Source organism: Neoarius graeffei, chromosome 18, assembly GCF_027579695.1.
Source record: "Neoarius graeffei isolate fNeoGra1 chromosome 18, fNeoGra1.pri, whole genome shotgun sequence".
In the NCBI taxonomy this organism is placed as follows: domain Eukaryota; kingdom Metazoa; phylum Chordata; class Actinopteri; order Siluriformes; family Ariidae; genus Neoarius; species Neoarius graeffei.
In genome coordinates, this window is record NC_083586.1 from 24,744,219 (window position 1) to 24,768,285 (window position 24,067).

Consider the following 24,067-nt stretch of genomic DNA (forward strand, 5'->3'; position numbering starts at 1 on the left):
TCATCTGGAAAGTGATTGATTTTGATCGAGTTTTGAGGTTTTAAGTGAAAGATTACTAGCGAGTGTATTTTGGTCGTACTAAAATGTTGCATTCGAGTGAATTTCTTTGTGGAGTATATTTTGATAGTATGGTAGTATTTATAGTGCCATTTTTAAATTTTGTTTGAAAACTTTCAAAGTGGGCGGCACGGTGGTGTAGTGGTTAGCGCTGTCGCCTCACAGCAAGAAGGTCCGGGTTCGAGCCCCGTGGCCGGCGAGGGCCTTTCTGTGTGGAGTTTGCATGTTCTCCCCGTGTCCGCGTGGGTTTCCTCCGGGTGCTCCGGTTTCCCCCACAGTCCAAAGACATGCAGGTTAGGTTAACTGGTGACTCTAAATTGAGCGTAGGTGTGAATGTGAGTGTGAATGGTTGTCTGTGTCTATGTGTCAGCCCTGTGATGACCTGGCGACTTGTCCAGGGTGTACCCCGCCTTTCGCCCGTAGTCAGCTGGGATAGGCTCCAGCTTGCCTGCGACCCTGTAGAAGGATAAAGCGGCTAGAGATAATGAGATGAGATGAACTTTCAAAGTTTGCAAATGAGCAAATTCCTTTGATGCATTCCGACAGGATTTCTAGTGCTTTTTAAACATTCTGTTGGAAAGTGTTTAGTGAGAGGATGCATTTTAGTAGTACTCATCTCATCTCATTATCTCTAGCCGCTTTATCCTTCTACAGGGTCGCAGGCAAGCTGGAGCCTATCCCAGCTGACTACGGGCGAAAGGCGGGGTACACCCTGGACAAGTCGCCAGGTCATCACAGGGCTGACACATAGACACAGACAACCATTCACACTCACATTCACACCTACGCTCAATTTAGAGTCACCAGTTAACCTAACCTGCATGTCTTTGGACTGTGGGGGAAACCGGAGCACCCGGAGGAAACCCACGTGGACACGGGGAGAACATGCAAACTCCGCACAGAAAGGCCCTCGCCGGCCCCGGGGCTCAAACCCAGGACCTTCTTGCTGTGAGGCGACAGCGCTAACCACTACACCACCGTGTCGCCCCTTTAGTAGTACAGTGCAGAATTTATTTGAGTTGTTACTATTTTTGGTTAAATCTTATTAAAATTTAATTTATATATGATATTATAGTTCTCTGTATTTTTACATGAGCTTACAGAAGGAAAACACATTTGATGCAATCCAATAATACTTTCATTCATTGTGACTATTTATTTTAAGAAATGATAAACATTCTTCTAAAGCATCACTTGTGTTATTTTCTGTGGGTCTCTGTATGTGTACAATATTCAGGCATGAGATTTTTCAGCTCAAAATCTGATTTAAGACTTCCCTTTCATTATTATATTAAAATTCAAGACGAGTATTATTTCAGATTTTTCACTCTCATGCCTGATGCATGAATCCCATAACCTATAGTAACTGATAGAACAATATCAACAATTCAAAAACTCTTTAACTGTATAAATATCAAATGGTTTGCAATTAATTGGGATCCACTGTTTTCATCGTTTCAACCGCGCATCAGACCCTCGGCCAGTTGAAAATGTCATTCACGCACTTTTCTCCCCCATGAGAATTTTGAAAAGTTGGCAAGTATGTTATTATGTTTGAAATTACGACAGTCAATGATTCATTTCAGAACTTTTGTCACACTTTTTCGCGATTGTGATTGGTCCATACGAGTGACGCCACGCAGCCGTACCCCGGAAGTAGGGGACAGTAAGATGGCTCTCCTGCGCTGTCGGAGAGACCCCTGCGGGTTTATCTGTCTCATTCTGACTTATTTTAGCGTATTTTATGCTGACTACGTTGTTATCCAGTATGTTCTGATCCCAGCTTACTCTGGAAGGTAAGGCTCTCCGTCACTGTGCTGTGTTTGAAATGAAAATCGGGGTTACTGTCTCAGAACAGGCTTGAGATTGGTGTGTGGTTTCCATCACTCGCAGTCAAGGCTCTGTGCTGTTTTCATTAAACTGATGGCACCATTCCCAGCAGTGATAAATTGATGCATCCCCTGTCCTTTTCTCTGCAGTGTATGGTGCACACTTCATGGATCTGTCTTTAATGTAATATTACTGCTGCTTCTGGCCTGTCATTCAAAAGCTGTGTTCTCAGACCCAGGTGAGATTCATTTACACACCTGACCTGCGTTACACAGAACCTGGAGCTTATTTCTTTGTCTACTTTCACAAAACCTGTGGGTTTGATGTGTAATATAATTAATCTTACTCTGAGCTGTTCTCAAAGTGTGGTTTGGAGAACCTCAGTGAACACACAGGCAGATAATGATCAGTGATCAAGGTTATGATTTTTTTTCATTCATCTCATTATCTCTAGCTGCTTTATCCTGTTCTACAGGGTCGCAGGCAAGCTGGAGCCTATCCCAGCTGACTACGGGCGAAAGGCGGGGTACACCCTGGACAAGTTGCCAGGTCATCACAGGGCTGACACATAGACACAGACAACCATTCACACCTACGGTCAATTTAGAGTCATCAGTTAACCTAACCTGCATGTCTTTGGACTGTGCGGGAAACCGGAGCACCCGGAGGAAACCCACGCGGACACGGGGAGAACATGCAAACTCCACACAGAAAGGCCCTCGCCGGCCACGGGGCTCGAACCCAGGACCTTCTTGCTGTGAGGTGACAGCGCTAACCACTACGCCACCGTGCCGCCCCATGATTTTTAAAAATATTCTTATTATAATTATAAAATTAATTAGTTTAAAGCCTAACATCAAGAGCAAAAACTTGAATTTTAATAAAAATAAGTCCTGTTATTCTGTGTGTGTATATATATATATATATATATATATATATATATATATATATATATATAAATGGGTCCATCTCATGAACTGGTCTCTCATTTGGGACATTATGGTCAAAAAATAAATTTTCTAATTTTACTCCCCCCCCCCCCCCCCCCCCCCCCCCCCCATTTACCTAACACTTAATGTTTCTTTTGTCATGTTTAATAAGAATAAGGGTAGCATCTTGCTTTATCTGGCCTCCACTGTGGAAATTTTTTTTTTTTTTAATACAATTCAACTGCTTTTGTAAAATTGACTTCCATATAAAATAACTACATCATGAAGAATTAAAGCCCCTCCTTCCCAGATGAGTGAAAATATTGAATAAATTTCCTCTTTTTGATTGTTTGGGTTAAAAATGCCAAGTTATAATGACTGAATTGATTATTCACTTGAATATGAATAATATGATACAGTTTGGGGATTTGATATGGTGGAATAGGACACGATGGAAAAATCAATAACACACCAGAAAGATGAGAATAATGGCAGTCGTAAAAGAACAGCGACTGTACCGGCTGAAGGTCGCGCGGGTCTCTGCTGTGGCGTGCGAGCAACGGGACATCATTACCGCACCAGACGGAGTGGGGGCGGGGCAGAATGACTGGCTGTAGATTCTATCAAAAGTTCAATCTTGAACATGGTTGCAAAATATTGGCCAAAAATACGCAAACACTATGAAAGGTGAAAAAGAAACATTCTATTGCCTTATACTGCAAGACTAAAACAAAATAAAACTGTCAAAACTCACCTTTTCAGTGATAACGTCCGAACAGATCCCTCACGTAACAGAAAGACCGCAAATGGAAGCACGATCAACTTCTAACTGTTGGAGTGGAAAATTCCATTCTACACATGCAAATTGTTAATGTGTGTCCTTCCCCGCACGCAAATAACACGCTACGGTAAAAAATAGACCACAACTCATTTTATAGCTCAGAAATTCATACAAGACCAGCTACCATCGTAACATATTCTGTAAGAAACATATTCTACACCTAACTTTCAGCTTTCGTTTTAAAAAACAAAATTGCAGATTTATAACTAAATGTTTATATGGCGTAGTGATTTTTAAGTTACTACTTTTGATGAGGTAGTGACCTTGACCCTGAGGCTTTCCGTTTAGATCAAAACACACGATCGTATTGGTTTTGGGTCTGCGGAAAATGGAGTTACAACAGTGATCAAATATTTTGCATGGTTTTATTACGGTTATGATTATTCTGTGAGCGCACCAATCCTTAGGTGTATAAAGTAACAACTTAAAATACAACCAGTGATAACTGTAGACTTTTCAGTGGACTACAACCTTTTTAAGGGAATGCGATGTAGTCGACCTTTTATCATGTCCCAGATCAAGCCGCCATTTTTCCACAAATTTGCAGAATTTTTGCCAAATTCTGAATATTCACATCAAAGATTTAGTTTTATCTGTATTATTTCTTTCATCGGGCGGCACGGTGGTGTAGTGGTTGGCGGTGTCGCCTCACAGCAAGAAGGTCCGGGTTCGAGCCCCGGGGCCGGCGAGGGCCTTTCTGTGCGGAGTTTGCATGTTCTCCCCGTGTCCGCGTGGGTTTCCTCCGGGTGCTCCGGTTTCCCCCACAGTCCAAAGACATGCAGGTTAGGTTAACTGGTGACTCTAAATTGACCGTAGGTGTGAATGTGAGTCTGAATGGTTGTCTGTGTCTCTGTGTCAGCCCTGTGATGACCTGGCGACTTGTCCAGGGTGTACCCCGCCTTTCGCCCGTAGTCAGCTGGGATAGGCTCCAGCTTGCTTGCGACCCTGTAGAACAGGATAAAGCAGCTAGAGATAATGAGATGAGATTTCTTTCATCGTTTTATTTCAAATTAAAACCAACATCACCATTCAAAACCGTATAGTTTATTGACCGAGTATATTTAGTGGGGTTCCCCCACAGTACCCAGTTTCTGAGACAGACCCATATATATGTTAGTTAGTTAGTTAGTTAGTTAGTTAGTTAGTTAGTTAGGTCGACTGTCAGGTCGCATCACATCAGACACATGCTTGCTCCATAAGTCTCTTTGTTGCATTATATTCCTTAGCTTATTTACATTGTCCAGTCCAGTGTCAGACAATAAGTTGTCTATGTAAGTTATCCTTCTACCTTTTCGAGGTCTTTCTTCTGTTGGTTGCCACACTACCAATCTGCTTGCCATTTCGTCGGTGTGGCGTGCGCAGTGTCCCGCGAGACGCATTCTTCTTTGCTGCACCTTTTTGGATACTTTTGGAAGTTCGCCGTAGAGTTCATTAGTGAGGTGATTCGTCCGTGATATATTCATTGCCATCCTGAGCATTCTAGTATAAGATCCATCAAGCTGCTTTGTCAGTTTCTTTGTTAGTGTCCATGCCTCTGAGCCATACAGTAGCACAGATTCTACTGTTGTTGTGAAGAGTCTTACTTTTATACTCCTTGACAGCTTCGATCTCCACACCTTCCATAGCTTGTGACAGGCATTCCATGCTAGCGCCTTTCTAACAGCAAGATCTTTTTCTGTGCTTTCTGTCCACGCTCCGAGTTACTTAAAGTTCTCTACTGTTTTCAGAGTCGTGCCATTTTTCACCTTGATCTCTACTGGAGTATAATGATTGAAAATCTGCAACTCAGTCTTTTTTGCATTACAATGCAATCCTACTCCCTCGGCTTCTTGTTCCAGTCGGTTTAATACTTCCTGTGCTTGGTCGATCTCTTCAGTCAATATTGCTAAATCATCAGTGAAGTCAAGGTCAGTGATGGTAATGGCAGGGTGGCATCGGCTTCTTCTCCTGTGCAATTTAAACCCAAGTTCCTCTTCTCTGCCTTCGTAAGTTTTGCGCATGATGTAATCGAGTACAATGACGAAAAGGTGCGGTATCACCTTGCAGTACTCCTGCTTTGATTTCAAAATACTCAGTTTCACCATCGGGAGTGATAACTCTGGCTTTGGTGTTTTTTCATAGAGTAAATTAATGGCTCTAAGCATTCTTGGTGGCATGTTATATGCTTTGAGTATCATCATTTTTCCTCTGTGTACAGAGTCGAACGCTTTTTTGAAGTCAATTTAGAGAATAATTGCTTTTCTGTTGTGGCTTTTAACACCTTCAATAAGTCTTCTAAGTGCTAAGATGTGAGCAGTTGTTGACCTTTGAGGACAGAAACCATTCTGATTTGGTCGGAGATGTTGTTCAATTTTCGGTTGTACTCTGAGAATCATTTTATTAAGTTTTGCTGTGATAGATGATAGGCTGATTCCCCTATAGTTTCCAGTGTCACTTAGGTCTCCAGACTTTGGAAGTGGTATCATGTCTATCTCTGACCATTGCTCTGGCTTCACATTATCATTCAGCAGTTTGTTTGCAAAGTTGAGAATGATATCATCGAGATTGCATCTCTTTAGCACTTCAGGGGGTATCTTGTCAGAACCACCCCTCTTACCCTCATTAAGTTGTTTCTTTGCTTTTGCTATTTCCTCCATTGTGAAGTCCCCGTCATCTATCTGCAGGTCATATAGGACGTTATTGAGGTCTGTATCATCGATCTCTTGATCTAAAGCTGGTACTTTTCTGAGTAGATTGTGAAAGTGATTTGTACCATTTCTTTATTCTATCTTCCTGTGACTTACCCTTGATGATCCCTCATTGGGCTGATCTTCGACTAGTAATGTTGTTAATGAGTTTCCAGCTCTCCCTGTATTGGTTCATCAGCACTTTCAACTTGTTTTACCAGCTCATCCAGTTCTTTTTCTTGTAATTCATTGTAGACTTGTTTGAGTTCTTCCTTCTTTTTTCCAGATATTGATGCTCCTCGTTGCTTGCGTGAATACTATAGTTCTTAAAAGCATCCTGTACTTCTTTATGTGCTCTTATCACACGAACATCTTCAGCTAACCTCTTTCTCTTTGTTCTTTTCTTTACAGGGATTAGTTTCGCAGCAGCTTCTGCATTTGATTGTATACATTTCCCATACTGCTTGGTCACATCATCCTCATTATAGAGCTCAATGAATCCGTTGCAGACTGTGATTGTATACAGCTCCTGCAAATTGCTGTCACGCAGGGATGACCAGTCATAGGACTTTTCTTTTGCTGGACTTTTGCGTGTTCGTAGACTTGGACGTATCTTAGCAGTTAAAGGAACAGTCCACCGTACTTCCATAATGAAATATGCTCTTATCTGAATTGAGATGAGCTGCTCCGTACCTCTCCGAGCTTTGCGCGACCTCCCAGTCAGTCAGACGCGCTGTCACTCCTGTTAGCAATGTAGCTAGGCTCAGTATGGCCAATGGTATTTTTTGGGGCTGTAGTTAGATGCGACCAAACTCCTTCCGCGTTTTTCCTGTTTACATAGGTTTATATGACCAGTGACATGAAACAAGTTCAGTTACACAAATTGAAACGTAGCGATTTTCTATGCTATGGAAAGTCCGCACTATAATGACAGGCGTACTAACACCTTCTGCGCGCTTCGACAGCGCATTGATACGGAACTCAGATATCAATGCGCTGTCGAAGTGCGCTACTCGGAATAACAGTTTTGTTTTCTCGAGATCTTGAATTAGTTGTGGTGTTTTCTCGAGATCCTGAATTAATTATGTCGTTATCTCTGGATAACAAGGTGAATAAAAAAAGACTATATGAAGGGCCTCTCTCGGCTTCCGTAAATATACACTCAAACAAAACCGCAGTAAAGGAGGAGAGGGGCGACAGCCCGAGGAAAGCCCACACAGGAGCGCACAGCATTTGCAACATAGGCTACCCAACTCAGTACAAGAACAAAACACTTACAGTGTGTGCAGTAGGCTTCGTGCGCATTGTTCTGCACCTCTCGGAGGAAGGGGTAGGTGCCCTGTAAATCTTTTGGAAAAGGTACATTTTCTTTTCGGCATAATTGCTGCGGCATTACTGCTGCTAGCTGCTAGACAAAGAACATTCGCGCCAGTTAATGTTTATTTTATTGTTGCATGGCAACATGTTCTGTTGTCTGGAATAATGTGGCTAAATAAACACCCATGCCACAGGGCCAGGGGGCAGTAACCAGGAAAATTTGCGATTCCTGTCAATTCATCAAAATAGTAAATGCAGACATTTCTCCGCTAATGATTCCCACGCTGCTCAGTCGCGAGTAGCGAAAACCGGGACATATCCGTGTCCCGACAGACTTTTGTCAGGACTCGGGACACACAACCCCAAATCGGGACTGTCCCGGTAAAACCGGGACGTCTGGTCACCCTATAGAAACCCTCATTTTGTCTGTTTACGGGTTTGAATCAGAGTAACAAATTCTCCATAAAGTTTCAAGATATGCTTCTTTATATGTCTGGTGTGGATGGTGTCTAAGTTACAAAATAACCGGTGCTCTTGAACAAGTTCTGCCAGCAACTGAGCAGCAGCGTCCCTGGATCTCTGTGCTTGACCAGCACGCTTCGGCCGCAGCAGATAGAGCATATTCTGAATGATGTCCTTCCCTGTTGGAAGCATCCCAGAAGGGAACTCAGCCTGCTCTATGTACTCTACCTAGTATCTTCTTAGCTTTTGACCGTGTTGCAACAGAAGCCATTATTTACCTGCAAGAATACAAATAATGACTATTTAATACATTGGGAGATATAATTCAGATATGAATCATTTGTGCATACTGGTTCTTAAAACTAAATTAGTAACCTTAAGTAATGATCCTCTGTGCTTAAAAATAGTTCATATTTGAGGTATTACTGAAGAGTGTGACATTCATCAATAACTTTAAAACTTGCTGAAAAAGAGCAGAATTACCATATGTTTAATTTACTTGAATGTAAGGTTACTTACCACTAAGCTTATTACCTTAAAATAATGATCATCTGCACTGAAAATGTTGTAGTCGTACCTAGTGGCATACCTGAAGAGGTTCGCGTTCATTGATAACTTTAAAACACATTAAAAAAAAGCAGCATTCTAATATCAAACAGGACTGTAAGGCATTTTGTCATATTGTAAGAATGGAAACTTTCAGAGGGTATGTACAGGGGGGTTAGCAAGGTTCAATTTAATAAAATTTGACATTTTCCCACATAGATGGACCATCTCCATATTTCTAGGGGGGTAAAACATGGAAAAGTCAAAATTCTTAAAATCTCCCCCCCCCCAATGTAAATGACTGAGCATTTTGAATGAGACATGACAAACATTTGGTATCCAAAAATGTCGGTAGGCCTTTCCCTGCTCTCCCCACAGCACAGTTAAGTTCATGAAAATGAAGTTATGGCAGACAGTGATTAATGCCGAGCATGGCTTATGAAACCAGTTATACTGATCAATTCAAACGGTATGGACAAGGAAAGAAAATAGCAATACACTCATACTTGTCAACCCTCCTGATTTCGGCAGGAGGCTCCTGATTTTAGCCTCCGTCTCCCGCCTCCCGATCGTATTTGTTAACTGGATAATCCCTATCGCCAAGTTAAAAATACTCCCGATTTATGTCCAATCAGAATCGTATGAGAAACACTGCTGACGTCAACTGACTTTTAACCAATCAACGAACAGAACGGCAGTCAGTTCCGTAATGTAGGATTCACCCAGGCTGTCCGACATTTTTTACAAGCAGTCATTCATCATGACCACTAAACCAAATACCAAACTGCAATAATATGAATGCAAATACCAGGCTGCATGGGAGAATGAATTTCCATGGATAAGCTAATTTTCGACCAGCCAGATCAACGCATTTTGCAAGGCAAGACTACAAAGCGATTTCATTTATCCCAATTATTCAATTGCAATTCAATTATCCCAATCTTACGGTGGGGTAAAAGCAGGTAAATTACATATTCTTCAAAACTACAATAGGTCATTCACACCCTTTTATGTAAATTCTTAATGTTATTTTTAATTAAAAATAGTTGATCATTTGTACATATATGTAACAAGTACTTATGAGACATTGAAATTAACCTGAGATTTATATTTTGTATTTTTTTTTGTAGTAAGAAGTATAATTAAATTGCATGTACAGTAGGATCTGCACCTCTGTATAAACGAAATATATTTATCATATTGAAATGTTTTTAACTCTTGAGAATTTCTTTTTGCAGTTAAATTGGAATATAATGGACATTTGAGTGCGAAATTAAACTAGTCTTCTATACCATTTCAGAAACAAACTGTACAACTCAAGTGTTTAGTGAAATTTTGCATGACAGAATTTGAATGTATTTGAACGGTGTGGTAGTGTCTTGGTGCTATTTTTAGTTTATGTTTTGAAAGTTTTAAGTGAAAGTTTACAAATGAAATTATAAACATTCTTCTATCTAAAGCATCACCTTGTGTTATTTTCTGTGGGTCTCTGTATGTATACAATATTCAGGCATGAGATTTTTCAGCTCAAAATCTGATTTAAGACTTCCCTTTCATTGTTACTCGTCTTAAATTTTAATATAATTTCACATTTTTCACTCTGAGCACTCTCATGCCTGATGCATGAATCCCATAACTTGTAGTAATTGATAGAACAATATCAACAATTCAAAAACTCTTTAACTGTATAAATTTCAAATGGTTTGCAATTAATTGGGATCCACTGTTTTTATCGTTTCAACCGCGCATCAGACCCTCGGCCAGTTGAAAATGTCGTTCACACACTTTTCTCCCCCATGAGGATTTTGAAAAGTTGGCAAGTATGTACGCTAGCGATAGGTCAGCTGATGGTAAAGTCGTGGCAAAAGGCTGCCTGCGCACTGCACGAGCTCCGTTAGCTTAGCTTTAATATCGCCTGCACGGTTTGGCTCCTGTTGCAGCTTGGCCCACGAGGGGAAACATTTCAACCAAAGACTTTGAAAACTTTATATGTTTTCCTTACTTTAGGGTGAACCATTCTGTGTTCAAAATAAGAAAGTATGTCACTTATGATTTTGGTGTAGAGCAGAGGAAAAACTGGGTGGGGGAGGGGTGGTTTCTATCCCGCTCAATCCACAGAAACAACGTCAGATAGCAAATTATCTCGCTAGCACAGTGATTTTCTAAGATGGACACAGTGCCGAAGACGAAAATGACAACTCCCGATGTGTTCTGTATCAAACGGCTGACTGGCTATATTGGAGCTGTTCGAGAGCAGCAACTGCAAGTCGTGCGGATTCGTCATTCTAGATTAAATGCTTTTGCAGGCTGCTTTAGAACATCCCCCACAACAACACTAGCTATATCAGTATTTACTCACCACGGAAATCAGTTTAACCTTTAACTGAACCACACTCCTATCTGGAATTAAACTTTAAATCTTCATTTTAGTGGAGCCCCATAGGCATAGAGTGTGGATACATAAACCCATCAAGTTGTTTTCTGATGGTTTCGGTCCTGTGTGTGCGTGCCTGCCACCACAGGAAACCCAACAACTAGTGAAGTAGAGCAGTAGTCGGGACAGTATAGTAGTGCGTAACTTGTCACTGTTGTCGCCCGACATTTTGTGCAACATAAGGAAACAGTATAGTAACTACGTATAATGGTAGAAAAATAAAACAAAAGAGACTGGCTATGATATAAGAAAATTCTACAACCCAGAAACGGATGGGAGCTCCGCTTTTAGGCAGTGACTCAATCTATTTTATTTTTTTCGCGGACCAAATCCTGCACTCTGATTGGCTGGCAAGCGGGTCCGTATCCTACGGTACGGACCCCGGTTACGGACCTCTGGCGACTCGCTTGTTCACAACAACAACAAACGTAGCATTTTTGTCAACTTTTTTTTTTAGTAAGATTTATTTATAAGATTATCAAAAATCTTGTAAATTTTTGCCAGCATTTCTCAGGAGAATAGCATTAATTTTACAGCATGGATAGTGATAACGACAGTGTTCACTGCGAAAGCGAGTTTTACTACCCTGAGGGAGAATAAATAAAAGAAAACATTTCAGGACACAGCTAAAAACCTGTAATTTGCAAACACCGAGCAAAAACATGGCTGAATCCTGAATGACTCCTATTTGTATAAATAGGGGACGACATAGGCGGCAAAATGCAGTTTTTTTTTTTTTCCCCTGCCATGGAAGTGCACATGTATACCGAGGAGAAAGCAATTTGCATTACAGCCGTGAATGAGGATTCAAAATAGCATTAATTTTACAGCATGGACAGCGATAATGACAGTGTTCACAGCGAAAGCGAGTTTTACTACCCTGAGGAAGACAAAATTAAAATAAAACATTTCAGGAAAAAGCTAAAAACCTCTAACTTGCTAACGCCAAGCAAAAACATGGCTGAATCCTGAATGGCTCCTATTTGTATAAATAGGGGACTACATAGGCGGCAAAATGTAGTTTTTTTTTTTTTTTTTTCCCCCCTCCTGTCATGGAAGTGCACTTGTATACCGAGGAGGAAGCAATTTGCATTACAGCCGTGAATGAGGATTCAAAATGGCGGCTCGGCTCGGTTTTCCCTTTCAGGCGCTCTTGTTTTCTGTTAGAATTTGGTAAAGACAAAAATAAATAGATGTATTATTTACCAGCTTAAGGTCGGTCCGTATGGTGAAATACCGTGACCCCAGCCGAGAGGGCCTCTGTCACGGTGTGTGTGTAATATATATATATATATATATATATATATATATATATATATATATATATATATATATATATATATATATATATATATATAAATAAAAAATTACGTATCTGTGATTGTGTAGGCGAGAGCTGCATTTTCCTGCTGCTTCAGTGTTTGTTTACTGCAGGACTTCCGGGTTCTTGGGTTAAAGGACCCGAACTACGGAGGCCGGGGTGGCTTTGTAGTGCCAGTCTCGGGCACGCGCACCAGCTCGTGCATGGATTGGAATGGTTTCACCCAATTAACATTGTGTATTGTAAAAAATGTATGCATTTATTGTAATTGGGTATTTTGTTTATGCATGGAAGTTTTTATTTTTCACACACAGAAAAAAAATTATAATTAGTTCAGGGATGCGCAACAGGCACATCAGTCTCAACTGAAATGTCAAATGAGTCTCACATTGACAGTAAAGATAGGTACAGTAAGTGTTTTAATTTTTTTGTAAAATTATTTTAACAATGATTTAGCATTTCCTATCCATGTATTGGCCAGTTTCACTGTCCAAAAAGCCCAAAGTCTGTCAGCTTCAGGGGGACAAACTGCCACCTTTTACTTCGAAAAGTGGAGAACCCTGCCCAGTTTACATTTTAAAACTTATTGCTATTTTGCATGTTTGTCATTATACATTTTGATTTTTTTCGTTCTGCAAGCGTTCGTGTTGTGTTCCGATTTCCCAAATCTTGATTGGGCTTTGTGGCATACGAACTGTAATTGCCATGAGACCAAGGAATGACTGTTGAATTTCTATTTCAGATGGACCATGGAGAGCTAACAATTGGCTGTTAGAAATTGTGAAATTTGTTTTCAGTCGGGGGGCATGGGGGCCTAAACGGTCCCCATGACCCCTGGCTGTTAAGAATGTTACTAATCTGTTACTTTTCACATTTCATCTGTTTTCCATACTAATGAAACCCTGATGTTTATCATGCTTGTATGGTAAAAACTCGTGAATGTATTTATCTAAATACATGACCTATTCATTCTAAACCTGCTAACCTAAGAGGGGTAAAATACAATGTTGTGGTGGAAAAGTTGAATAAAAACTCCAGGTTGTTAGGAAGGAACAAGCAGAAATGAATTTATTGAAAAGATGAATTAAAAGTACACCACTTGCAAGGGGGCTCTCCTGAATGAAATAGTTTTCACACAGAGAGAGCAGCCCGCCTTCTCACACCCATCGTTATATACTTGTCAGAATAACAACACAACAGATATCTTCTGAGTGTCAGGGTGTCCCACCTCGGCACCCTTTCTATCACAAAACACCTGTTTCTGCACACACGCATGTGTGTGGTTTTTTTTTTTTTTTTTTTTTTTTACTGACCTAGAAAATGGAACATAAACAGCATTCTTCATCTTACATAAACATGACAGAGTGTCTGACCTTCCAAATATCTAAGAGACACGAGTTCTCTAAAAATTATATTCTTCCCCTACACAGTGTCTTTCAAAGCTTACTTTTCTAAAGATCACTAAAAGCATAAGAATAAATCTAAAAATTACATTTTCCTCTACAATGGGGGGGAAACCCACTTTGTCAGGGTCCAAAACTTGTAGTAGTCTATTTTCTTTTTACGTTAGTGGTATATCTACCCAGCTGATAACAGCATCGCATGGTGTCATGCCAGAATGCACTCCTACTCACTGATGGCGATTTGTCATTCATTGAGGGCGTCCGCGATCGGCCAATCACAGGCCGAGTTACGACACAATGTGTTCGCCCAGTGTAACATTTGGAAGAAAATTCGAAGTAGACCCAGCTCAGATACAATTTTTTTTTTTCTGTAACATTTAATTTTGTGCTGGAAAACAAACATTTGGAACTCTAAAATGTTTTTGTACTGACTCGATAATATAGAAGTCATAAAATAGAAATCTCTAGCAAAGTTTGTATGAAAAAAAAATTGGGGGGGTTAACTTTTTTTTTAAATGTGCAACATGGTAGAAAGTTTAGGTACAAAAAGCTCTTTCCAATAAATGAATGTTATTAAATATATTTACTATATGACATAACATTTAATATGCGTGCACACATCATTTCTTCTCCTGATTTGAAACAGCAGTACTTTTATTATATGTGTATACTTCATCCCATGAAGAATGAATTTTATCACCTCAGACATTGAAAATAAGTTAAATAATTCTATGTTTACATTTTTTCTAAGCTGCTCGAAAGCACTTATACACACCTCTGGACAGGTGGGATTTTTTTTTTTTTTTTTTTTGCTCCGTACATAATGCAATGTAAAAGGAAGTAGGAGAGAAACACTTTTAAAACTGAAAACAACAAAAACTAGATGAAAAATTGTCTGTGTAGGCAATTCTGGCAACAGCCAATGATGGCCAGAAAAAGTTTTGACCAAGTTTTTTTTTTTTTTTATGCACTATATGATGATATGTTATGCACACCCCAGATCATCACACCCATATGTCCTTGTTGATTGTCCGATTCCAGATTTATTCCCCCTTTGCTGTTATAATAAGCTCCACTCTTCTTGGAAGGCTTTCCTCTAGATTTTGGGGTGTGGCTGTGGGGATTTGTGTTCATTCAGTTTCAAGAGCATTAGTGAGATCAGACACTGATACTGGTGAGGAGGTTTGGGGTGCAGTCAGTGTTCGGTGGGGTTGAGTTCAGTCTGTGCAGGACACTCTGGTTCTTCACTCTGACCTTCACACACCATGTCTTCATGGAGCTCGCTTTGTGTACAGGAGCATCGTCATACTGGAACAGGTTTGGGCTCTTAGTTCCACTGAAGGGAAAATATAATTCTACAGCAAACAAACATTCTATACAAATGTGTGCTTCAGACTATGTGGGAACAGTTTGAGGAAGAACCACATATGGGTGTCATGGTTAGGGCTGCACATACTTTTGGCCATAGAGGTTTTTTTTTTTTTTTTCTTTTTTTTTGTGTATAATTTGCATATGTGAACAGTAGCACAGCAAAGAGGCTCCCCACTGGGCCAATCAAATGGTTCACTGCAGCTCAAGAAATGTAAGAGAAGAAAATAAGAAATCAATATGCTAAAATAAACAGCAGTGACCTTAAGGTCTATTTAGGAGAAATCCATATGCACATCTTTTGAAGGAGTCAAAGCCAGATATGGATATGTTGCCAACATTGTGATCAGGAAGACTGTTCCAGATACGCACAGTTGAGTGGATGAAACCTCTATCCAGTGAGTTGCTTCTAGCGTCTGGTATAGACCCTTTTCAGTCACGTGACTTTCGTAAACGTGACCACCATTTTGGACATGTAGCAGACTTCGGCTCGAATTGGTTGGTTTGAATGCGAGGAAGGTGACAAACGGAGAACATACAAGAAAAAGGAGCGAGATGCAGAAAACACCTTCGCTATCCAGCGACATGGGGCATTTACAGGGCGAGCAGAGGGAGAAATAACAACAGTAACGACACATTAGCAACGCCGTACAGAAATAACGGTTTATGGCACAGACCCTTTCGGTTCTCGCTCATCTAGCTGCTACAATGACTGCTTAGACTGCAACAATAATACCTAACACACATTTAAGTATCCGTCGTAAAGACGTGAAACTCGTTGAGTGACGAGTGTGTTCATTGATAAGCTAACACAATCTAAAAGTAGACATACCATCACACTGCCCTGGCGCTGTGTACAGTTTACCTTTGTGCACTCACTATTTGCCATTACTTTCTCCAACCGTTGTTAGAGATTACAGGGAACGGCCTGGATTTAAGAGACAAATACATGTTCCTCTTGTTTTGAACACTTAGCCCATGTTTACATTAGACCATATCAGCAGATCATCAGATTAACGTTTTTAAAAGCGATTAGTGTGCACACAGCAACACCAATACACGATTCGTCTGCACACAGCAACACCAATACACGATTCGTCTGCACACAGCAACACCAATACACGGATACGCTCAGCTCCGCAGGCATCCTGCGCTCCAAATCACTCCGCCCTGAACAGCAAGTGCCCTCTGGAGGGTGCGTACTCCGGCCCTGCGCAGCTCACACAGCGCGCGAGTGAAGTGCACAAGCCACGATTCGGGACTGAGCCGCTGTGTGTGAGATCCCAGCGCAGATCACTTACCACTCGCAAGTGGAAGGATGGCAAGCCTAAAGACAATCGTTTTTTTTTTGTTACATAGTCAAGAGAGGTGGGCGGCACGGTGGTGTAGTGGTTAGCGCTGTCGCCTCACAGCAAGAAGGTCCTGGGTTCGAGCCCCAGGGCCGGCGAGGGCCTTTCTGTGTGGAGTTTGCATGTTCTCCCCGTGTCCGCGTGGGTTTCCTCCGGGTGCTCCGGTTTCCCCCACAGTCCAAAGACATGCAGGTTAGGTTGACTGGTGACTCTAAATTGACCGTAGGTGTGAGTGTGAATGGTTGTCTGTGTCTAAGTGTCAGCCCTGTGATGACCTGGCAACTTGTCCAGGGTGTACCCTGCCTTTCGCCCGTAGTCAGCTGGGATAGGCTCCAGCTTGCCTGCGACTCTGTAGAAGGATAAAGCGGCTAGAGATAATGAGATGAGTCAAGAGAGGTGTCGGATCACTGGATCCAGTGTAAATAGCTGCCGGAGCCAACGCCCGAGGTTCCGGAGCGCGCTCCGGCTTGCTCCCCCTCAAATTAAGCGCTGTTTGTAGGACACTGCCTCTGATCTGTCCTACAGTCTACCAACAGCAAAGGAACACAACGGTAGCTAATGTCGTTAGCTAATAGCTACTACAGAAGAACAAAGAGGTTACAATGGGTTATTTTAGCCTATTTGGTTACACACTCGCCACCACAGAATGTTAACAGCAATGTAATGCCTTTTCTGGCTAATTTTATTCGTCTTACCTCCAACAAAGTGGTCACTACACAAGCGTTGGTATGCCGAGGGCTGCCAATCTGTTAATGGCCGCTATCCATCTTCTCCGTCAGGATCCGATAAAATGATAACCCTTGCCTTGTTTGTTGATGGTTACTACATCCAGGTGCACAACAATATAGTGGCATGATGGAAGTCTTGCTGAAAATAAACACTTTCTTTGCTGCCGTTCCTCAGTGCTGGCTGTGGTAAACTACTGGTAGTACATGTCCAAAATGGCGGCCGCGTTTGTCGTGACGTCACGTGAAAAGGGTCCATAGTGAGTGCATGATCTGGCATTGAAGTACTAGACCCTGTCACATGTCTTCTCTTCAGTGGAGGAGGGAGTAGCATGTGAAGTTCTGTTGGACAGTGCCTAGTATGCATTTTGTAGAATGCTGATAATGGAGTGACTTGGCGTCTGTGGGACAGGCTAGAAATAGAAAATTGGGTGCAGGCAGTGGCTTCATCTGTACCTATGATCTTAAGTGCCTTTCTCTAGAGGTTGTCTAGTTGGGTTAGAGTAGTTCAGGAAGCACTCATCCAGCTCAAACATGCGTATTCCATTATGCTGTGGACCTGTGCTTTGTATACTGTTGCTCTGCCTCTTGTTGGCAACTTTTCTCAGGGCGCCAAGCTTCTGTCTAGCTCTGGTGGCAATGATATGTGCTTTGACCATGAAAGTTTACTGTCAGTAATAACGCCAAGAATTTTAAGTTCTTCTTGGACTGCTAACTGACAATCACCAAAGTACAGTTTTCTGGTAGATGAAGTCAAATCAAGTTTTTTATAGCGCTTTTAACAATAGGCATTGTTGCAAAGTGGTTTTACAGAATTTTAATGACTTTAAACATGAGCTAATTTTATCCCTAATCTATCCCCAAAGAGCAAGCCCGTGGCAAGGAAAAACTCCATCAGACGACATGGTTTTACCATGAAGTCTGTTTTTGTTGAAGTTATAAACTGTTCATTGATGGAGACTTGAGTGCAAAACTGTTCATGACAACTGCAGTCTTAAAGTTAGCAAGTCAACTGTAGTCCTCAGCCACAAAAGCATTACTGTAAGTGTCCAGAGCATCTTCCAAGTGTGACTTTCAACTGTCCATATGGGGCCGTCCTCCACAGGAGCGATGTGATGAGACTCCAACCAGATGTAGGGCATCAGGATGGATCTGGCAGGTCCGAGGAGCAGAAGCAGCCAGCATCTCTAGATGGAGTCCTCCTTCTTGGCACAATCATTGGCTTGCACTTTGTTGGCTCAGATGTGACCTTCCACTTGTCAGCCCAGGCCTTCATCCTTTCAAGGTCTCTGAGGCTGGCTGCTACATAGTTGTTGTCCTCAAGTGAAGGTATTGGAGCATACAAAGCTGAGTCATCAGCATACAAAAGAGGTTGCTCTCACCAACATCTACAAGGTCATCAATGAAGACAGAGAACAGAAGTGGCCCAAGAATGGATCCCTGGGGCACAGAAGTGTTGATGGTAGATGCTTCAGAACCCTGGCCTGATAACACGACTGTCCTTGACCTTTCACTCAGGTAGCTCTGCAGCCACATCAGCAGCATTTTTGATGCACCTTTTAACTTTTGTTTGGTTCGAAGCCCATTATGCCACACCTTGTTAAAAGCTCCTTTTATGTCCAAAGCTATTGCACAGATTTCCTCTCCCTTGTCCAAGGAGGTGTTCCATTTCTGTGAAAGAATGGTGAGCTGATCAGCTGTGCTGTGGCCTGGTCTGAAGTCAAACTGTCTGCTAGATATCAGGTTGTTCTTAAGCATGTGGTTTTGTAGTTAATTGTTCGAAACTGATTTCCATGACTTTGCTGATAACACTAAGTAGTGAAAAAGGCCAATATTTGGATGGGTCAGATTTGGAGTCCCTGTACATGGGAATAACTGTGGCAGTTTTCCACTGACTTGGGAATACTCCATGTGCAGAGCAGAGATGAAAGAGGAGACATAGACATGGGGCTAGCAAGTTCCGCACTGCACTCTTTGAGAACTCTAGCTGGTATATGGTCAGGACCAGTTGCTTTGTCTAGAACAAGTTGTTTTAACAAGTGTTTGATGACCTTAGGCTTGAAGATGATGTTGATTGATGCAACATTGGGTTTGTCCACCTGCGGGGAGGGAGCATCTCCATCAAAAAGGTGACACTTCTCTGCAAATGTCTTGCAAAATACTTCAGCCTTTTCCTTGGCAGCAATGTGGGCAGCATTACAATAACTGGTATGCCAGACTGAGCAGCTCTGCCAGGAAGATAATTAATGACTCTCCACCATTTCTTGCTGCTAAGGTGGTTGTTAGGTCCTCTTGAAGTTTGGTGTCATCTTTCTCAGCTTTGTTGTAGTCTTGTCTTATTTTATTGAATTTCTTCTTACTGGAGTCATTTCTGTTCCTTCTTCAGCTTGTGGAGGATCCTACGTTTCTTTCTAGAGGCTCTCCTGAATTTGTCATTTGAACCATGCTTTGTCTCCTGTTTTCTTAGTAATTGTTTTACTAGGAATGTACAGATCCATAGCATCGCTGATAATTTTGGTAATTTGCCTGCATACCTTCTCTGGATCTTCTTTGAGGAAAACTTGGGACCAGTGTGTAGATGAAATATCCTATCATTTCCCAGTAGTTTACTTTGTCGTAGAGCCAAACTTTTCTCTGGTAGGGCTTGTCCCTAAATGATTGGACATCTAGTTGAACTAGCACTGGATTATGGTCAGATGTACCTACATTTACAAGTGTGGTGGATGAAGCAGGTATGTCTATAAGAACAAGGTCAAGGATTTGGTCTTCACTGGTTGGTTCATCCACAATTTGCTCAAGGCCAAGATATTTGGCAAGTTGTAGCCTCTAGCAGCCAGCAGTGTCAGTTGTTCAACTGTCTAACCAGTCCTTATGGTGAATGTTGAAATCCCCAACTAGCATGACGGAATGAGCTCCAAACTCTTCCAGCTTTTGCAGGGTGTTGGAGTCTAGATAGTCAATGATGACATTGTTGGTGTTGGGTGGTCTATATAAGGCTGCTATCAGTAGCTTCTGAGATTGTAAGGAGAGCCACATACGTTCCAGGTCATCTAGATCCTTGAGAGGGTCAGGGTGAATGGCAACTCCTTCTAAGCAATACACAGCAATACCTCCTCTGGATGTCAGAGTTTTGTCTTTTCGGCAGCACACGAGGTAGCCTAGTATTGCTATACATTCGGCACCATCTTCAACAGTTGAGTCAAGGAAAGTTTCCATAACAATTATGATGGGTTTTATTTATTTTCCCATTGAAAAGGTTAACAAGCTCTCCAATGTTGTATCTCAAGCCATGGATGTCTGCTTCTACTATTCGCAAATTCTTATCACATACTCATTGAGCAGGCTTTTGCTGTTTCCGTTGAGTTCTGTCCGTTTGAGGCTTATTTTCTGTTTCTAGTAAATAAGATGGATGATGCAAGGGCAACTGACCCCTGCACCCCAAACACAATTGAGCAGTGTGGCAAAGGTACACACTATACATGACTTGATCTGAAAGCATCAAATGACTCCCAACAAATAGTGTGCAAAAGAACCACTTGATCAAGGATGGGGTGATCAGTGTTTATGCATCTCCGCTACCCCGTTTCTACTTTAAGAAAACAAAAGTACAGGGTGTTTCAAAAAATGTTATATTATTTGAGATGTAAAATCCCAGAAACTAAATGAAACCGAAAAGGCTTAATGTTGAACAATATAAGATTTGTTTCTCAAAATTTGAATGAGAAATTCAAAGGTATGTGGAGTCCATGAACGATTTCAAAAATTCTCAGTATGCTCGCCGCCTGAGACATGGCACTGAACGAGGTGCAAGTTGTAGGGTTTCATTCGCAAATGTTTCCTCAGGACATGCCAAACTGTTGTTGGAGGAACCTGGGTCTCCAGTCTGGCACTTCTTAGGGCTTTGCAAGAGTTTTTCGCGAACCTGCTAGACTGTGTCTTCCAATGCTGGTGGTTGTCCAGATCCTTTTGCCCTCCACAGACAGCCTTCCTCTTTTAACTTTTTGTGCCATGTCCAAATCTGCATTGCAGTTGGTGCATTTTTAGAGAATTCTCTCAATGCATGCTGCACAGTCTTGTTCGAGTGTACACACAAAACGCCTTTTCTTTTGCAGTGAATGGCATTTCTATACCTAAAAAGATAAAAACATTAAACATGTTGACCTGTTTCCACACATGCTGTTAAAAATTGAGGTCAATTGAATGAGAATTGGCAAAGTTATTAGATTGCAAAATGATATCAGAATTTTTGAAACACTACAGTATGTATATTCCACCAAAACAATGTGGAACTGATTATCTACTTCCTAACCTCACCTTGCTGTCTTCCTGCACAGATCACTTTGTGTATGGAGCCAGTTTTACAAATGCAGCCATAAAAACAGTCTGTCTGCTAAAGACCTCTAAAACCTTCCTAGCTAAGTGTGAATTATTCTGTGAATGTCATGACTTAATCCATTTTTTGTAGATGTATGTGCCATAGTGAAATGGACATGATCCTTTTCCAATGGCTGATGCTGGTGGCAATATTTAGAGAGCTGGGTGGCCGATGGCCAATATGTAATTCCAATATAATATGTTATCATGTGATAGTGGTAATGAGCTTGAAGTCTTCTTGTTATGGTCACAATGTTTTCACTCCAGTTTATAGTTGCTGTCTGACATCATTAAGTATTTGTCTATTTTTTTTCCACTTGGGTCATTTGCTTTGTCTTACTATAATTGTAGAGAATGAACAGCATCCAGGCTTCAGCAGTCTGCTTGTCACCCTCGTGTCAGTCCCATGTAAATATCGGGGAAATATGATACTTTATTCTGTAGTTTCAAAATATTACCATCCCTGATTACAAAGAAGTAAACCACAGCCAATATAAAACTACTGAGGAATCAAAATGCAAAACAATCTTGACTTTCTACATGTCTCACAGCAGATATAAGAACCTTGATTAGATGAGTAAAATTATTAAGACAGTAAATGCTGTATATCTTGAGTGATCAATTAAAAGAAATATTGAGCTTTGTAAACAAGGAATTGAAGTCAGCGTTTTATTTCAGGTAACATTATCCTACATCCTTGATTTGGTCCATTTTGCACTCTTTCAGAATACCCGTAGATGGCAAAAGCGACACACGGGGGGTGCTAACCTCGTTCCACAGCAGCCACACTAACCAGGCTGCCTGTGTCTGCAGGCAGCTTTTGTTTAATCAGTCTTGTGAGTGCTCAGGCATCAGTCGTGGATTGTATCAAAATGGCACTAATTGTCCCGATTAATCAGTTGACCACTAATAAAAGGTTGAGCTTAGATGATCCATTTGTTTCTCTGTGGATTTGGACAGAAATCATTAACTCTTTACCCCTTAATGACGACCCCGTGTATATCCCATAATGACGACATATGACGCCTTGTCTAAAACCTTGTCTTTAGACTTTTTTTTTTTTTTTTTTTCTTGTAAATATGTTCTAAGGGTGAACAGTATATAGGCTACTTGCCACCAAGGGTGGCTGTAGCAACTGCTTTAAGGGGTAAAGAGTTAAATGTGATTTTTCTCTCATTTCAGAGAATTTTTAAATGCTGCTTTACTTAACATTTTAGTTTTGGTTGATTAAATGTGCAAAATGGAAGTGTTTGAGTTCAGGAAATTCTGTAGTTTTTAGTTATACAGGATAAAATGTCAGTTTGCCCATGGACCACATTGTGTCCAAGGATTTTCCAGGCTGCCACACATCCTATATTGAGAGTGTGTGATGTGATGCACACGTCTGAGAGAAGGTTTTTTTTTTTTGTTTTTTTTTTTTTAAATTCTCCCCCTTCCCACTTTTTCCAGGTATGGTTCCTCTTCCTGAGACAGCCATTGATTTCTCAGACTTGAGGTCTCAGTCCAGCCGTGTGAATGACAGGGTGAGGTAACACTACTCTACAACACCACACACAGTACTTGTATCTGTTGCTTAAACAATATTAATACAGTGGTATTTGTGGATTTATTGGCTGCACAGCTAATTCTGCTAACTTCTGTGGGTTGTGAATAATATTAGAGTTAAGCTCCTTATTAACTGTGAGCGATTAATGACAGCTAGTTAGTTATTTATGAGATGACAAGCAAGGACACTTTTAATAAAGGCGACATTATGGAAGCTGAAGCTTTGCAAGTATACCAACGTGAGGGCTTGACTAAAGTGAGTAAGTGAATGGCATTGTGGGTAACGTAAGAAACTGTGAACCAAATTGAAAATGGGCTAACATATCCATGAAAGAAGTTGTAACTAAAAATGTCAATTCAGAATTTTTTCAAATGTCACACATTAATTATAAATATTGCTATGCTTGTTGTTTGAGGTGGAGTTTTTCTTTGTTCTGTGAATCAGAAGTTTTGTTTCAGCACAATTAGTGTTCGTGTGAATAGTGGTGGTTTTTGTTTGGTTTTTTTTGTTTGTTTTTTTTAATAAGGGGTGTGAAGGCTGGACTGTGTGCAGTCGTTGTGAAACTTATCGTCCTCCTCGTGCACATCACTGCCGAGTGTGTCAGCGCTGCATCAGACGCATGGATCACCACTGCCCGTGGTCCGTCTCACTCTTCTCCTCTATCTGTCTCTGTCCAATCTTAAATTCTTAAGTCTGTTTTTAATCACGCTGCTATTTTTTTCCCTTTACTCACTTTATTTATTGGTTTGTTTTTTGTGTGAATATTTGCTATACTGATCTTTAGGATCAATAATTGTGTTGGAGAGCTCAACCAGAAGTACTTCATCCAATTTCTCTTCTATACTGGTGAGTGTGAAGGGCTTGTTTTAGTTCCTTTAGTTATGCTTTAGTGTATAATA

The 24,067-nt window shown here is 41.1% G+C and overlaps 1 protein-coding gene across 1 annotated transcript in view; it reads left to right on the forward strand.

Annotated features, from left to right (window-relative positions):
• The first annotated feature begins 1,712 nt into the window (after positions 1 to 1,712).
• zgc:77880 (zf-DHHC domain-containing protein) overlaps positions 1,713 to 24,067 on the forward strand; it is a 31,820-nt gene continuing 9,465 nt past the window's right edge. Inside the window, exons 1-5 of the mRNA XM_060898596.1 lie at positions 1,713 to 1,853; positions 2,037 to 2,125; positions 23,072 to 23,145; positions 23,695 to 23,807; positions 23,953 to 24,014. Coding sequence (XP_060754579.1) covers positions 1,729 to 1,853; positions 2,037 to 2,125; positions 23,072 to 23,145; positions 23,695 to 23,807; positions 23,953 to 24,014 — 463 coding nt within the window. The 5' untranslated portion in view covers positions 1,713 to 1,728. The remainder of the gene's footprint in view (positions 1,854 to 2,036; positions 2,126 to 23,071; positions 23,146 to 23,694; positions 23,808 to 23,952; positions 24,015 to 24,067) is intronic.